Raw genomic sequence first — 17,929 nt, 5'->3', positions numbered from 1 at the left:
CTCCTTCCTGCTTTATTTTTCTCCATAGCACTTACCAATCTAAGATATTAAGTAATAGACTTCGCTGTTTGCATGCAGTCTGTCTCTGTCTCACTCAAATGTAAGCACCTTGATTGAGGGCAGGGACTTTATCTATTTTTCTTTTCCTTTCTACTGACGCATCCTCAGTACCTAGAACAGCAGGTAGGCACTAAATAAATAATCCTTAAGTGATGAATAATGTAGCACTTAACAGACATTATTCAATTTGCCTGTTTGTCCTCTGTCTCTCACAATACTGTGAGCATTTTGAAGTCAGAAAAGCCGTCCCTACATATTCATATTCCTAACACCAAACCACTGAGCACGGCACATAACAGAAATTTAATAAATGCATGTTGAATGACTGAAAGAAGAGGAGAGAGAGAAAAATGCTAATTTTCATGAACTTTGGGTTTTTATCAATTTAACAAGCGTCTGTGCAGAGATGAATAAGATAATCCCAATGTAGAAAAACCCTCAGTGCAGTGGGAAAGGCACTGATACGTATGGACCCTGATGCAATGTAGTCAGAGCCATGGTGAAAAAATGGTCAGGAAAAGAACTAGGATGACAAAAGAGAGGATGGGTGTTGGGAAAGCAGCCCAAAGGGGAAACATGTAAGGTGGGCTTTGATGGCTAAATAGGAGTTTGCCGTGCAGCCTGAGCAGGAGGGAGGGGGAAGGGCAGGGGAGGAAACAGCCCAAACTCTGCTGCTCATTGCCCAAGGTATAGGTCTACAAGTTACGAGCTTCCCAATGTATCCCTTTCCTTGCTCTAAGAGGACTCCCCACGCATCTCAGTGCTCGACAAATATGAATGATCAGAACACCTGCATTCCCACAGAGCTCCTCTTCTCCCTCCTCACTCAAAGAAAATTCCATATCTGACAACGGAATTACTTGATGGCTCCACTTGCCACCATTTAGGGTAGTAACATCAAGGGCCACATCTACACATTGTTCCCAGTTCCCAGACTGGTCAGCATCTGACATCTAAACAGAACCAGACCACTCAGACAACAGCTGCTTAGAAACCCAGAGACTGTGCCATTCCTGGGTTCTGCCAAGGAGCAAAGAAGCAAAAACCCATTCGGAAAGTGCTAGAGCTTTCCAACATCAGAGCCAAATAGGAGAAGAGTATGATGCATATGTAAATATGGACACTTGTGTCAGAACGTCTGCCCTGCAGCCTGAGAGTCAACTTCCTGCAAGGAGAAGTTGGCGAGCACGGTGCCCTCAGCAGCTCCTCGGCCTGGGGGTGGGGGGGAAGGTGTTGGGGGGCGGGGTCAGGGCTGCAGACCACACTGCAGACAGCAGAGCCATCCTGGCAAGGAGACCGCACACCATGACCTCACGGGCCTTCGCATTTTCTGATTCACCTGTTGGAACAGGCTTTTCTCCTCCACGTCTTTGAAGAGAAAGGAGGAGAAGCACATCTCATTCATTTTTCATTTGCCACTTGCCTGGCAGCTTGAACTGAACTAGAGAAATCCCACATACACACTGCACACACTCCTGCTCCCTCCATGAGTCCCACCCTGGGCACACGCGTGTGTTCCCATGTGCACCTCACACCACAGCTGTGATTCCATGTCCCCCCGACTGGGTACAGAAGGGTCCCGCTGCATCACTTCACCAGCCCAGAACCGAGAACGCGCAGGGCGCCATGAATCTCATCCGGGCATGGGCTGCGCTGGCTTCTCTGTGAGCAGAACCACCACCACCCCTCTGTCCAGTGCACACACCAACCAGGGACACGATCTCCTCCTGAGTCTGTTGCTTCCGTTCGTGTTATCCTCCGTTCCCCTCAGCCCGCTCTTCTCTCCTGTCCTTCCAGCATCTTTAAAGATGAGACAGTTGTGACCTAACACCCATGTTATGCCAGCACTTGAAGGGCCGAGAAGGCCCCAAGAGCTCACTTGGAGTTCCCCACAATGTGCTGGGCCCCAGGCTCCTGAGGTATGAGGCCTGCTCTCCTCAGCCTGGCCTGGTAAGTTTGTGTGGTTGTACGTAAAACCAAACAAGAATGATGCCTGTCATAGAACATTCCCTCTTCTCTTTTAGGGCGGGCTTCCTGTTCTCATTAGGAAAAGCCATCATGGTGTGTACGACGAGAATTCAGCCTTGGTCTCTGTTTTCCAAAGTCTTTTCCAACCCCATTTCCCCCAGCTTTCAGACATTCCCAGCTTGTACCCTCTCCTCAGGCTTTTCCCACTTAGGGCTTTGGCGCCAAGCTGATGCCTCTCCCTAGAACGCTCTGTCCCCTCACAGTCCTGAGGCTGGCTGCTTCTCCACACGCAGGCAAATACCCTGGTGTCATTCCTGTGCCCTTAGCCATCCTAATCCCCCCAGTGCCCTGCCACTCTATTGCAAATTCCCATTTTATTTTCTTCATAGCGCTTACCATGGCCTAAACACCCCCGTTCTTCGCGTCTTTGTCTGTTGTCTGTCGCTCCCAAATAAAATGTGAGCTCCTTGAGGGAGGTGCCCCATGTGTCTTATGCACTGCCTTCACCCCAGGGCCTAGAACAGCAGCTGGTACATAGTAGGCACCTTAGTAAACGTTTGCTGCATGAGTGAATCATTCACGTAAATCAAAGTCTCGAAAACTTCACCAACACCGCCCATGGCCTTTCTCCAGGTCTCCAGAAGACAGAAGATGCTTCTTAGCATGCAAGTGCTCAGCTCTGCCGTAGCCTTTTCTGCATTCTGAATGTTTGGTACAAAGGATCTGGATCTGGGGTTCTGATTTTAGGAAAGCCTTTAATCTTGGCTTCTCCATTACCAGTCGGGACTGGCTCCTTCAAGAGGGACTTCATCACGGTACAAAGCAGATTCCTCCTGTCGATATTCTCTTTCTGGCCGCTTCTATCTCAACATTTTACACGTTCTACTTGTGTCTGCACCTCATCGTTATCTCACTACCTCGCTGTAAATCACTTGAAAACACGGATATGTATGCAATAGTTCTGGCATCAGAACCCGGAAATCCATCCAAATCCACTCCAGGCCTCCACTCAGGCCCACACCCAAATTAGACAGGATTTCTCCCCAACTATTACAAGGTTTCGGGGGAAACTGCTTCTCTTCTAACTCGTTCCAATGTGTCTCAGCCTTTTCATTCTCCCCTCAAAGGGAATGAGGCAGCTGTGGTCTTGCGCCAGGCTCAGGCGCTGAAGACAGACAAAGCGGACACGGGCACACACACCGTGCTTACCAACATAGCCTGGGGTCCCACAGGCTGTGGACATCACATCTCCTTTGCCCTCCATCTTTGACAATCCGAAGTCACTGATCATTATTTTGGATTCCTCATCTTGACTGTAGTACAACAGATTTTCAGGCTGTAAAGAAAATATGAAAAAAATGGACAAAGTGTGTTTAAAGCTGACTTCATTGTGGGAGACTCACCAAGCCACAAAATCTTTCTTTTTAATTTAAATTCAATTAGCCAACATATAGTACATCATTGGTTTCAGATATAGTGTTCAATATTCACCAGTTGTATATAATACCCAGTGCTCATTGCATCATGTGCCCTCTTTAATGCCTGTCACCTGGTTACCCCATCCCCCCACCCCCGGCCCCTCCAGCAACCTTCAATTTGTTTCCCATCGTTAAGAATCTCTCATGGTTTGTCTCCCTCTCTGATTTGTTCCCATTCAGTTTTCCCTCCCTTCCCCTAGGATCTTCTGCGCTGTTTCCTATATTCCACATATGAGTGAAACCACATGATAATTGTCTTTCTCTGACTTATTTCACTTATTAGCAGAATACCCTCCAGTTCCAACCATGTCAATGCAAATTGTAAGTATTCATCCTTTCTGATCAGGCCACACAATCTAATCATCGAGTAAGAACGTGCTTGACCTGCGGGCATAGTAAATGCATTAAGAAAAGCAGTGTTTAGTAAGAGCAATGTTGAGGATCCCACATAGTATTGGACACTTAGAAGTTTTCAAGAAATGTGAGTCCCTTTGCCTTATCAGTACTTCAAAAAAGTGAACCTTATATTGGGGCAGCCTCAAAAACCTCTTAGACTTTTCAGTTTATTTCTTAGGTTGAGGGAGAGGGGATCCTGAGAAATGAAATGACTTCTGCAGGGGCTCTTCTGTTCCCTTTTTCTGACTCTTGTTAGCAACCTCTCTCTAGTGCAAGGGTCTCTCTCTCCGGCCTTGGTAACGTCCCATGTCCTGCCATTCTGGTAGATGCATCCCGCTTTCCCCTTTCCAGAGCCAGCTGACCCGTGCTTATTCCACTTTCTGGGAAATAGAGGGACATCATCACGGACGACCCAGCACTTCATAGCCATGTGTCCTTAAGTACCCTGACCTTCTGTTTGCCTTTCTGGAGCATATGGGTTGTGGTGGTTCTTCATTTGCTTCCCAGAACAGTACATGACAGAGCTCAGATGGTAGGAATGCTCGACACGTGGCAGAGGTGTGATCACGGTTCCCGTCCCTACTACCATTCTGCATGTCAGGGGCACCTCCATGGCGACCCCGTAGGAAAGGCGGAGGGGAGGCAATCCAGGGGTGCAGCAGGGAGACAATGAAGCTTCACTGCATAGTGTTTTATGAAAAACTGGGGTATCATTCTTAGCAAAAAAAAAAAAAAGATGGGGGGAGAGAGAGAGAGCGAGAGAGATGAGCCCAGGGAGACTGCGGGAGATGTCCCAGCCTCAGGGCTGGGCCAGTCCTGCCCGGGCAGAGCCTGAACACAGAAGGGTCACCTCAATTAATGTTGTTTTCCCTGGGGGAGATAATGTTGAGGACTGACACCTCTCCTGTTCCCCCACTAGGAAAATTCCAAAGATTGACACAGTGAATAAGCAAAATCACTTCTCTCCTTTACATTAAACCTTGAGGGAAACACAACAGGAAGAATCGGAGCTGGGGAAGCCACTTCCCCTCACCGCTTCCAGTCTGGCTCTTCTCCCGTCCCCACCAGTGAAGCAAGAATGTCCCTTATCAGTGGTTTGTGGTGAATCTTTGGTTCCTGAGTGTTGAATTTGAGGATCTATTCTCTCATAGAGTGACTAGGCCTGTTTCGAGAAGTGGTTCTCGGCTGGGCTGCCCAGCAGAATCACTGTGATGGCACCAAATGTCTGCATGCCTTCTTCAGCAGATTTGAGATGGACCCGGGCCTCTGGATGTTAGAATTTACAGGGGGATTCTGATATGCAACCACTGGTATGAGGAAATTCTGAGAACTGCCCAAGACCCCCTTCCTCAGCTTCCTCTGAGCCCTCTTCTTGACAAGGCCTAGACCTTGGCCTTCTGTGTCCTTCCTGTCTTGCCGGGCTTGCATAGTCCAGTCACAGCAAGAATCCTGCTGAGTTAGCATAGAGAGAATTCCCTCACCCTTGAAATCTGGCCAAGTTCTTCACCTCCCACCTTGGATGTTGTTAAAAAAAAAAAAAGTGTGTTCAGACACTTGGTAGAGATAGTTAAGAAAACTTTATTTGGGGGGGGGGGACCACTGCCATGGGGTTCTATAGTTGGAGAGAAAGAGTGGACTCAAGTCCTAATATAACAAGGACAAGGGGAGATTTATACCCAGGAGCAGGGGGAGGGTCAATGGATGGAAAATTACTAAGAGGGAATATCAAGGGTGGGGGGATTGTGGCTACACCAGTTTCAGAGGATCCTTGTTGAAGGCAGGCCAGGGTGGGCGGATATGGAGGGTGGAGGATGAGGAGTCTGATCAGATCTCAAGGGTAGGGGATGTTCAGCAAAGTGACTCCATGGGATTCTTGCTCAGCCTGGACTGCATGGGCAGAGCCAATGGACTAAGGACAGAGTCCAAAGATGGAGCCTGGTCAGAAAGAAGATTCAGGAGGGGCTGAACTCAAGTTTGCTGAAGGGAGAGAGTCTACCAATGTCTAATAGGTTCTTGGCCAGGCTTTAGCAAGAATCCCCCATCCTTGATATTCCCTCTTAGCAATTTGCCATCCACAACCCTCGTTCTGCTCAAAGGCTATAAATCCCCACATGTCGCTGATGAACTTGGATTTGAATCCAATTCTCTCCCCATCATGATACCCTTCTTTCAGCTGCCTTAAATAAAGTTGTCTTTATTTTAACAAGTGTCAGAATAATTTTTTTTAACAGAACCCAAAAGAAAAAAATACTATCCTTCACCCAAACTCATAACACGAGAAGGAATGGCACTTAACATGTACAGTGACGTTAATTCTGTGGATGAAGCATGTGATTGGAAGAAAATCAAATGTATGCTTGAGGGTGCTCTCAAGGAGTCTGAAGAGAGAATAAAATGGGCCAATCAATAATCAAAATAATAGTGCTAAAAAATGGGGTGAAATAATCTCATCAAAAGGTGCATGTGGGGGAACCTGGGCGGCTCAGTTGGTTGAGCACCTGCCTTCGACTCAGGTCATGATCCCAGGGTCCTGAGGTCGAGTCCTGCATTGGGCTCCCTGCTCAGCAGGGAGCCTGCTTCTCCCTTTGCCTCAGCTGCTCCCCCTGCTTGTGCTCTCTCTCGCTCTCTCTCTGTCAAATAAATAAATAAAATCTTAAAAAAAAAAGATGCATGTGGTTCATGATTAACAGTAAGGATCTGATCACGGGGGCAGAGAGGACTTTTCTTGAGTTTCTGATTTTTAATCTTCCTGTCCCAGTACTTCTGCAGCTGCACAGCGAAGCCAGGAGTGGGAAGGCAATGACCTCAGGCTCCTCAACAAGGATGCATCTAAGCAAGAGATTCCCATGGAGCCAAATACCCCTCCTTACACATTCTTCCTCCAGGGGATACATCTGGGTCAATAAGGCACTCTTTTACAGGACAATTACCAAGAAGGATTCAAGGGACTGGTCCTTCACAACCTAGATCAGTACTTGCCTATAAGCATCTCCTGACTTAGTAAAGATTGCGGCGCTTTTTCTTGAGGGGAGGTGGGGAACAGGAAAGTGGGAGAAAAGACAGGCTCAGGGGTAATCCAGATGGAGACCCCCAGTTGGCAGTAGGAGGGCTCGGTTAGTTGGGGGGCCCAGGAGGGATCTGGCAATTCTGCCTGGGGTCCCAAGAGGCCCAGGACTCACCTGAAAAAATAATGTCTTTTATTTTATGACATCCTTGCAAGACAACAGGTGGCCAATACTGGAGTTGGAAAGTCAATACCAACCCTTTAATAGTTCACGTAACGAGCTTTTAAAAGCTCTGAATCAATATTTCTTATAAAGTTAATGTTACACATAATCACACTCCTAATCCAGTGACTCTCAACTAGGGCAATTCAGCAACCCCGGGGGACACTTGGCAACGTCTTTGGTTGTCGTGGCTGCAGGAGTGCCCTGAGTTCTCATGGGTAGAGGTCAGGGATGTTGTTCAACATCCTACAACACACGGGCCAGCCGCTCACAACAAAGAACATGGTGCAGGGGCTGAGAAGCCCTATCCTGATCTGAGGGGGCAGCAGCAGACATTTCCTATCTCAGTCCCTTGTTCTGAAAAAAGGACAACCGACTATCTCTAGTACCTTCCTGGGTTAAGAAGACACAAGACTATTTTTCTGGAGGAAAGAGGACGAGGTGTGTTTGCATGTGAGGGTAGGGTGGCATCCCAGATCATGCCCTAATCTTAAATTAACCTGATCATGCTCTCTATGGTTCAGAACTGGAACATATAGTTTGTTTTCGTTTTCTCAGATGTTTATGCAAATTTGATAATCCAAGCCCAACTTCTGCCATGGAGCTCAAACTCCTTTGTGCCTCTGAAAAGCAGTGATGAAAGGTTCCAACATGGCACTGTTCTTTCCACAGTGATAAGCCTGACGGTCTCACAGCTGCAGGGGCTGGGAGCCTCGAATACTTCTCTGAAATTGCTGTGTGGGTGGAAAAAGCAGTTTCTCCTGTGCAGCCCATCTGCCTTGTGAAGGGGAAATACACAGAGCCCCTCAAGGAATGTTCTCTGCGTAGGAATTATTTCTATGAAGTACAGACCACTCGGCTCAACACATGACACTTCTGCGGTCGGTCACCACTCTAACTTGTTCAGAGAGCTGCTCCTGTGTTCTAGAAGCAGGGAACTGGCATTTGGTGAGGGCATGAGAGAGCCGAGCAGGCACCGCCACCTAGCATAGAGGGGCCAAGTGGGCTTAGCTCTAAAGGACCTCTAGGTCCTGAAGATTAACTAATTGTGCTCACAGCCCATTTCAGCTGTCAAGAAGCCTGCAAAGGGCAAAGCCTGTAAGGACTCCATCCACATTCCCAAATACTCTTGTCGGGCCATTCCCCAAGGACATTCCCAGGATCACATCAGCATCACCTGCAAACCCCTTAGAAATGTGAGTTCCCGGGCCCTTACTGCAGACCCACAGAATCAGAGCCTCTGGTGTGGGGCCAGACAATTCTGATGTAGGCTAACATTTGGGAGCCTCTACCCTAGTTGCTGGAAAATTCCACAGAGAAGAAGAGGAGAAAACCTCACAGTGAGACCTTATGAAAAGAAAAGCTATACCATTTATTCGCACCTAGTACTAGATAACGGGCAGATGTTGAAATTCTGTTTTAAAAAAGGCTTCTGGTTTGTTCTTTAAATTGGTTTAGATTTCACATGTCATGCAGAGCATGGCTTCAGTACAATATAATCCCTGTGTTTATAAGGTGAGTGGCAGGTATGTGGGCTGGGGTGGAGTTTCTGTCTTGACCTGTGGCCTCTGTAGAATGAAGCCTCAGTACAGCCTTCATTGCTTTTTGCTGTTCCTCCAATCAGTATGTTCGATATCTATCCTTGATGGCATATGTTTGATATCTACCCTTCGGTATCCATACTGACCACGGAGGGATGCAAGGCCAAGGTGCCCAACGAAGGCCCCGATCCTCCAGTCCTATCGGGTGAGGGTCAGCGTGCCAACTCTTCATCAAAAAGAGATAAGACTGTAACCTACAGGACACGGGGGGGAAGGCTGTGATCGCAGGTCATTCGACCTGTCTTTCTGGATAACATTCTATTTCTCTTCTTCTGTCAAGCCCTCTACACACTCCCTCCCTTTCTTTCATGCAGTGTGGTGTGCTGAAATAGGGCCAGAACTGGGGGAAGACTGTGAGAAACTGCACTGGGAAAAGGGTTTTCGTGGCCAATATGTCCTGAACAAAATACACAACCTACCTCTCTGGGGCCCTTTGGCTGCATAGTGGTTATAAAATTTCCCAAATCATGGCCCGTCTCATTGATCTTCATCATCTTTCTTTGGGTCCCAAAGGGCCTGACAACTAGCGGTACACAAATGTCCACCATTCATTCCACCCATATCATCATCAAAAGCAACCTCATCCATTTTCTGGAGCCGATCCTCTTGGACGGGTGCATTGCAGGTGGGAGAGTGGTCTGGAGGATGTTGCTGAGTGATGGCCTTACCTTGAGGTCCCTGTGGACAATGCCCATTCTATGGAGATAGTAGACAGCATCCAAGACCTGGCGAATCAGAGTGCTGGCATCTTTTTCTGTGTAAAATCCTTTCTCCACTATCCGATCAAACAGCTCTCCACCGGATACACTGTTGTTTGTTTAAAAAAAAAAAAACAAGAACAAATAAGAAATTTGAGGGGACCTGTGAAATTGCTCAGGGAAAGCCATCAATAAGAGATTTCAATATGACAAGAGAACCAAATTTTATTTCCAAAATAAATTCATTTTCAGATTTATGTTTTGCCCCATCTGTTCCCCAGAAGCTATACCAGGGAAGTGTTTCTGTGTCAGGATGGTATGGATATCCAGAATGAAAGAAAGGGAAGACTTGAAAAGTCTCTTCTGGCCTTGGTGTCCATCCTGCTATGACAATATAAAGTCAGAACAACTTTCCAGAATATTGGCATCATCAGATACAGGGAGATGATGGATAGGATGCCTCCTTCACATAAGAAAGGATCCTTAAAGGTCTGCAGGGTGGGGAGAATGAGAGGGCAGTGTTGTGGGCAAAGCAGTGAATAGCTAACAGCTAACACTATGCTTGGGTTCTTGACCAAGTTCTGCGCTCCTAATATGGTGGGGGCCTGGGCATTCCTTGAATCTTTGGACCTCAGGCTTTTTATCTGTAAAATAAGGGGGTTAATCTAGTCAACCACATCCAAAAGAAGGTAGGGGCCTACCCTCAGAGGCATCAGAACCTGAAAGCCAATTGTGATTTACAAAAAGAGAAAGAAGAATGACACCCCATTACCTTATTTAACAGTGATTTTTGGTGACAGTATTTACCTTTCATTTGCTTTGAATTTCAGGCCACAGGAAACGTTTTCTTTCGGCTTATTGTGTATATTATTTATTGCATTTATTGCCTAGATTGGCAAAGGTCAAAAAAACCCTGGTGGGCAACCCCTATAGCCCCTTTCAGCTCTGATATTTGCTGCTGCTCTGGGTTTGACCAAGTAACAGAGCTGCACAATTCTGAGTAGGAACAATTCAACACTTTAGCCTTCAAATTCATAGAATATATACTTCTCAAAGAAAAATAGCACTGCTTTCAAATAATTAAGCCATCTTGGAAATTAGCTCAAGGGATATATTAACACTATTCTCTTATATAAAAAGAAACACAATTTCCAAAAACATTGAAGACAATTTATTTGAAATACTAAAATCATAGAACAGTTTCCCAAACAACTTTTACAGCTATAATAGATATAGTAAAAGACTTGCCCTAGCAGTAACACACACACACACACACACACACACACACACACACAGAGTTCTGATTCATTTTCTGCAAGTCATGGCAATTAACGTGCAATATCTGATCCACCAAAACCTTCCTTTTAAAAAACCAATGAAGAAAACCAATTACACCTATAAAAGGCCTAGGTGTTCAAGTGTCTCCCATTACGGAGAGTCATTCTAAGCGATGTTGTGCTTGGATAATGTCTTGTTTCCAAAGCAAACTGAGCAATCAAAATAAGAAAAGGAAAGACACTCAGGAGAAATAAGCAATTCAGAGAGAGAAAAGAAATGGAAACATCGGGGAGTAACTACCTTTTGATGACCAGGGTTGTCTAAATGGTCCATCCTTAAGTAAACCAAAATCTCAGGACATCCCCCTCTCAGCAGCAGGACATCAAGCTCCCACCAGGCTCTGTGTGTCTAGACCCTTCTTGCCATGAGTTTCAGTGGAAGAGCTCTGCAGACCTGGAGGGTGTCCTACAGAACCTATGTGTATTCACATCAGTTGATCATCTCTTCAAGCATTCATTTAAGATTCACTGGGTGCCCACTAGGGGCCAGTGACTATGCCCAGTTGGCTGCATTAGCTCTAAAGGAGGAAAGGTTTGTTTGGATTGTGCCCCTCCTCTTCCTCCTCCACCGTCCGCCCACATTCCAATCATGGCACCCCTTCCAAGCGCTCCCGCACTTTCTTACTACTGGTCGGCCTGCCGCTCATGTCCTCTGCTCTGCGGGCTACGGGAAGAGCTTGGGCAGGAATGCTCACCCCTCGCCGCCCCCACCTCCCACCCTGAGTACTCTACCACCCACATTTGCCAGAATTCTTGCCCTCCTTCAAAAGTCATCTCTCCTGCTTCCCATTCTCTCCAAGTCCTCCCTTCTCCTATGCAATCTATAAGGTATTAATAGATTGTAGTCAATCAAATATTTGCCCTCCGATCGGGCAGCAATGCAGTAAGACCTGAAGCGTCGCAGTCAAAGTGTAATTGTCACTGTAGCATGTTCTGTCATGGTCTCCATGCTCCACACATCAGATATTTCACTTCCGAAATTTCACACTGCACCAGGGCTTTGTTCTTCTGAACAGTACTTAGTATCTGGTTTCCTTAGAAACCAAGGCACAGGGGAGAAGTCTAAAAACTTGCCAATAAAAAAATATAATGATACTCATAAAAATGCCTTAAAATTTGCAAATCACTGTATATTTTTAAAAAATCTCCTAAGCATACCTTTCAAATGGCTACTGTTCCATACTAACTGTTTTTGCCCCCTCCCATGTTCATGCTGAAGCCCTAAGCCCCAGTGTGATGGCATTTGGAGATGGGGCCTTTGGCTGGTATTTAGGTTTAGATGAGATCGTGAGAGTGGGGCCCCATGGTGGGATTAGTGTCCTTAAAAGAAGAGAAACCAGAGTCCATCCAGTTCTCTCCTCTCCCACCCTCCCTCTCTCTCTGCCATGTGAGGACACAGCAAGGAGAAGGCAATCTGTAAGTCAGGAAGAGTCCTTAAAAGGAACCACATCAGTTGGCAACTTGACTCCAGGACTGTGAGAAATAAATGTCTGTCATTTAAGCTGCCCTGATTCTGGTATTTTGTTAGTAACAGGCAGCCTGAGCTAAGACACCCACTTATTTTGAAATCCCTTTGTGAACAACCAGAATCCCAGAATCACTGATGGGGAAATAAGTTTAGAATCGTGGTGAGGGGCATGTCTCATTTTCAGGCCTGCAGGTCATGAGGAGGTTGGGTGGTTGGCTGCTGGGCTGGCTGACAGGTTGCTTTCTTTAATCAATATCCTTTTATAGCACGTTTCCCGAGTGCATGGTTTACAGCTCCACAATAGAAATGGAGTTCCCCAAAGAGAGCCAAGCATCAGACGCCAAGCATCAGAACGGAGTTAGAAGGGTCAGGTGACTGAGGAAAAGGCATAGAACTGTCATGACAGATCAACAAATAAAATTAATTAATGGTGGCTATGGGAGAGAGGTTCATTAGGGGGGTGTATATGGAGAAAGAAACTGGCTATTGGGGCACCTGGGTGGCTCAGTGGGTTAAGCATCCTACTCTTGGCTTCAGCTCAGGTCATGATCTCTCAGTCATGAGATCGAACCCCACGCCAGGCTCTGCACAGAGTTGGCTTCAGATTCTCTCTCCCTCTGCCCCCCTCAAATAAATAAATTAAATTATATCTTAAAAAAGAAAGAAAGAAACTGGCTATTAAAGATTAAGGGAGAGGACAGAGATCAATCAAAAACTCTATAGTATTTTCAATTTAAACTTTGCCATTAATTTAGGACAACCTGTCTTTGCGTTGAACTTGGGTTTGCTCAGTCTCCCATCTTCCTTGTCTATTACATTGTACTGCTATCCCTGCATGTGAATTTTAAATATGCAAATATGAAATCTCAACACAATTTCAGTTTATCTGTAAAATTTTAAGTAGCGTAAATCTCTTCAAATTAAAAAGTCATCGTCAAGAAACATAATTCTAACTTTGCCGGATCTAAGTCTACCACAGCATACTGCAACATGAACTAGTCAGCACACCATGCGTTCACTGGTAGTACTGGGTAGACCGAGCTGTTCCTTATGTGCACTTGAACTTTTCCATGCAGCTTCCATAGACGTTATTCCCTTGTTTAAAAATTCACTAATTATAATTTAAAATGTGTTTTTCTCTTATAACAATATCTACACATTCATTAAAAGACAGTACTTGTGCTAATGCTGAAAAATGGGCTCCAAAAACCTGTCCCTCTAAAAGTTCGATATAATATAATATGAAGAACACTACAGGAAACCTGAATATGTCACCCAAAATAGGCCTCCTTGACACAAAATTTACTTTGAGCTACAAGCAATTGAGAAGCAGTAAATGCAGGGAAAAAATTCCCCCTCTTTTGTCTAAAGGTAAGAAATAATGTTCTCCTTTCATTGGAGACAGACTCTATCAGCCTACAGACACATTGCACCAGGGGAATGTGCAAACAAACCTCTTTCGGCTAAGCTCTTACCTCCCTAGACTCCTCACCATTTACCATCCCTGACCCAAACCCCTCTGCATTGTCAATTCTTTACAAATTTATTGTTTGTGTAAAAGCTTCCAGCTCTGATCACTCCCCCAGGTCTTCATTCTCTGGAGAAGGATCCCAAGTAACTGCCAAACTTCATTAACAAGCATATGTTTTCTTCCCACTAGTCTGTCTTTGTCGGTTTCATCTTCAGAGCTAACCATGGACCCGATGAGGGTCAAGGAAAACTTCTTTCCCTCAAAAGCCAAACAGTATAGGGCTGTGCTGTTAATTTTAGAGAGCAGTCTGAGAAATACTAGCAGTAATGCTGAGATAATAATAAAGCAGTATTATAAGCGAATATGCCTTGAAATTTACAAAGACCGTTGTCACCTAACTAGACAGTGACCGTGGAAAAGAGCCGAGGACATGGCTAAGAAGCAAGGTGGCCCTTATGTGCCCCAGAGCAATGCTGATTATAAATGTGTTTTTCTAGAACCATCTCCCCCATTCACATGTAGTCCTAGGAGGAAGGTGATCTTGAAATATGCAGGATGTGATTGAGAGAGGCTAAAGTGAAGCATTTTTCACCTGTGAGACCCCCAAGGCCCACGTTGGCAGAGGTGTGTATTTTTTCACCCAAGCTGGAGAAAGAAAGGGCCCATTATCCCAGTTCTTTCCTCAATGAAGTCCCAACTCTGCAGTCCCTGGGATTTCCCTCCTTCCATGCAGGGCAGCTGCCCAGCTCCCAGCCTGTGCTCTTAATCCTCACTGCCTCCCTTGGTGTTGCCCCCCATGCACCCTGCTCCTGGGGGGACTCTCTCACCCACTCTGGGAAGATTAGGGGTTTATTCCCTGCGACCTCTATCCTCCATATTTCCTCCTTTGACAAATCCTACTTTAATAATAAAAATATCTTTTTTCTTATAATTCAGTTTCACAATATCTTCCTGGCTCAATCTGTTCAGAAAATTCCAAAATACAAACACATGCCTCTCCACCTCATGGACCAAATCAGTGTAACTTCTGGTGTCCCGTTATACTTCGATTCTAGCTATTTTGCCTTCTCGGTGTCTGGGTGTCATGGACTGATTGGTGTTTCACCCACCGATTTCAGACGTGGAGATCCTAACCCCCAGTACATCTCAGAATGGGGTCTTTAAAGAGAAAATTATGGTTCAATAAGATCAGATGGGTCCAGTATGACTGGTGTCCTTATAAAAGAGAAAGAGAGAGAGAGAGAGAGAGAGAGAGAGAGAGAGAAACCAGAATGTGAGCACACAGAGACAAGACTATAGGAATGCACGGTGAGAAGGAGGCCGTCTATAAGCCAAAGAGATGGGCCTCAGGAAAAACCAAATCTGCCAACACCCTGAACTTGGACTTTCAGCCTCCAAGAGGAGAAAATTCCTTTCTGTTGTTAAGCCCCCCAGTCTGTGGTATTTTTGTTATAGCATCCCTAGCAAACTAATAGACTGGGCAATATAAAGGATACCCCATAATCATACAGGGGATCTTTAAATTACATTCTCTTTTTTGTTTTTTTCAAGATTTAATGGGGGGAGAACAGTTTCTTCTGCTCTATTTGCATTCTATGCTTTGTTTAATCACCAAATCATCAAATAATCTTGTATTAAGCCAGATGTGTTGTCTCTGTTTCCAAGGGGCACATCACCCAGTGTGGCAGGGGTGGGGTGGGGACTAAGATACACAGACAAGTAAGCACAGTGTAGATGGTTCTGATGTTGCAGGGTGGGGGGCCAATGAAGGTGCTTTGGAAAATCCCAGAAAGACACCTGGAAGGGTCCCAGGGACAGGGCAGGAGAAGGAGAGTCTGAGCTGTCTTAAAGGATGAGTGATATTTAGTCAAGTGGAGAAAAGTCCACGGGACAGGCAGACCCCAGTAATTTGGATTGTCACGAAAGGAGTCTCTGGTGAAGTAAATATCTTCGGGGGAATACAGTCAGTGAAAGAAGTGTCAACTGAGAACCTTGTATAAGCCCAGCACTTGGCACACAGTGTTGGTCTGTATTCAGGGAGCTACAAAAGAAGCCCAAGGTGACCACTCAGACCCCCAGCCAGCAAGGACCTGCCCCACCACGACCCCAGCTGGATGACCACAGGACATCACAGAGGGGAGAAATCAGTGACGAGTGGAGGCTGCCTGCAGGACAGGTCCTAACTTTCCTTTCACCTCCAGAGTCCGGCACAATGCTCACTGCATTGCAGAAAGAGGATTCCCAAAGGCAGGGCAGACTTGAGAGACCAAAGTTAAGACGAAGGACATGACAGGCAAGAGAAGAGGGTAGAGGCAGGAAGGAACAATGTATGCAGCCTGACTTATCTGGGAAATGCACCTGGTGAGGATGAAGTCACATCATAAAGGATTCTGCAAATCGAGCCGTGGACTCGGATGGGCAGCAGGGGAAGACAGCAAATTCTAAGCTGCCTGGGATCTAAGGTGACCCACTTTGGAAAGGGATGCTGCTGATGGAGTTACTGTGTGTGGGTGTGGGTTTGGGGTGAGAGGTGTCATGGGACAAAAGCCCTTTCTGAGGCGTGCACGCTGTCTTCCAATGAAGGTCTGTCATTGCCATCCTGGAGGCCCATTGCTTTTAGATTCTCAGTCCTATAGCTTCCTGCCACCGCCAGATGTGCTCACAGGAATAAACCCATTCCTCCAAATCCATGTTGGCCAGCCCTGCAGTGCACATGGATTTTCCACCCACCCAGGCAACAACTTCCATTGCCTTCCATGGGGCCTCAGGGATTCCTTGGAATCATCTTCCCTCTGGGTTTCCAACTACGCCCCTTCGGTTCCCAGACGACTACCCCTTGAGGAGGGCCAGGGAAAGTGTGGTTATGGCCAAAACCGTGGATAAGAAACAGCTAAAGCCATTTTAATTGTGTATGGGAAACTTGCTTGCTGAGACCCTGATAAAGAAATTCTGCTTTTGCATTACTCATGAGGAAAGGACCAAAGGATTTGTTGAGAAATTATTAGCATGTTCAAGTTTTCATGAGAAAATAACTTACCTGTTCTAACTCAAAGCACCTGCTCATGTTTCAAAAAAAAGATAATTAGAAATCATTTTTAGGTTTTTGTATTCCAAGAGGGCAAAGCATATCTTATTTCTCTTGAATCTCCAGTAGCTACAACTATTGTATTCCAGTGGGATAGGAAGAGAAAGAAAAGAAAGAAATCAACAAATAAAGAAATGTAAAAACATTCAGAGAGTTCAAAATGCTGTGCAGAGAACTGTAACAAGCCTGAGATGAGTGGTGTAACCACTTCTGAGTGGGCTCCAGGACACCCCTTCTGGATGACAAGAAAGAGCCAGCCAAGGGACCATGGAGGGGAAGAGCTTCTGGGCAAAGGGGCGAGCCAGTCCCAAGATCCTGAGGCCAGCAAAGATCTGACAGTGTTTGGGGACCAAAAAGAAGGTCAGCAGTGACTGGAGTCTGGTGAGCAATGGGTAGAATGGTTGAGAAAGAGGAAGGCCCAGATCATGTGGCACCACATCTGGTTATGATGAAAACCTAATCCCCAGTGTGATGGTATTTGGGGATGGGGTCTGTGGAAGGTCATTAGGCCATGAGGGCTCTCACTAGCACCCGATTATGCTGGCGCTCTGATCTGGGACTTCCAGGCTCCCCACACTGTGAGATATCAATTTCCATTGTTTATATGCCACCTGTCTATGGTACTTTGTAATAGTGGCCCAAATGAACTATGGCACCATGCAAAAGAATGTTCAAACAGGGTGTGTTTATTCCACGTTTGGTAAGAAATTGCCAGAAGGTTTTCTGCTGAGGGACAGGTGAACTTATATTTTTTCATGATCGCGCTAGCTGCTATGTGGAGAATGGGTTGTGGAGGCAAGAGTGACAACAGGCAGATCACTGAGGAGCTACTGTGGCCATCCGGGTGAGAGAGGAGGGCAGCTCAGCCTGCAGAACACTGGAAATAGAGAGAAGTGGACACATGTGAGGTACGTTTTGGAGACACAGTAGATACGACTCACTGATGAGGCTGACATGGGCATGCAGGAAGGAGAAGAATCAAGAATGCCTTCTAGATTTGTGGCTTGAGACACAGCCAGGTGGTAGCGCCATTATTTGAAATGGGAGATCCTGGTGAAAGAACAGGTTTGGAAGGGTAGGAACAGCTAGGGCAGCACTGATCACTAGAACCTCCTACAACGACGGAATGCTCTTTACCTA

At 46.1% G+C, this 17,929-nt stretch overlaps 1 protein-coding gene across 2 annotated transcripts in view; it reads right to left on the bottom strand.

The window, feature by feature from the left end:
* The window catches only part of CAMK1D (calcium/calmodulin dependent protein kinase ID), a 431,244-nt gene that overhangs the window by 69,755 nt on the left and 343,560 nt on the right, over nucleotides 1-17,929 (bottom strand). For both annotated transcript variants that reach the window (XM_002928067.4, XM_034643631.1), the window contains exons 4-5: nucleotides 9,399-9,537; nucleotides 3,238-3,364 (exon numbers count right to left, since the gene is read on the bottom strand). In XM_002928067.4, coding sequence (XP_002928113.1) covers nucleotides 3,238-3,364; nucleotides 9,399-9,537 — 266 coding nt within the window. The remainder of the gene's footprint in view (nucleotides 1-3,237; nucleotides 3,365-9,398; nucleotides 9,538-17,929) is intronic.

Source organism: Ailuropoda melanoleuca, chromosome 15, assembly GCF_002007445.2.
Source record: "Ailuropoda melanoleuca isolate Jingjing chromosome 15, ASM200744v2, whole genome shotgun sequence".
Classification (NCBI taxonomy): Eukaryota; Metazoa; Chordata; class Mammalia; order Carnivora; family Ursidae; genus Ailuropoda; species Ailuropoda melanoleuca.
Note: the sequence above shows the minus strand (reverse complement) of the source record. Positions and strands in the feature narration are given on the sequence as shown.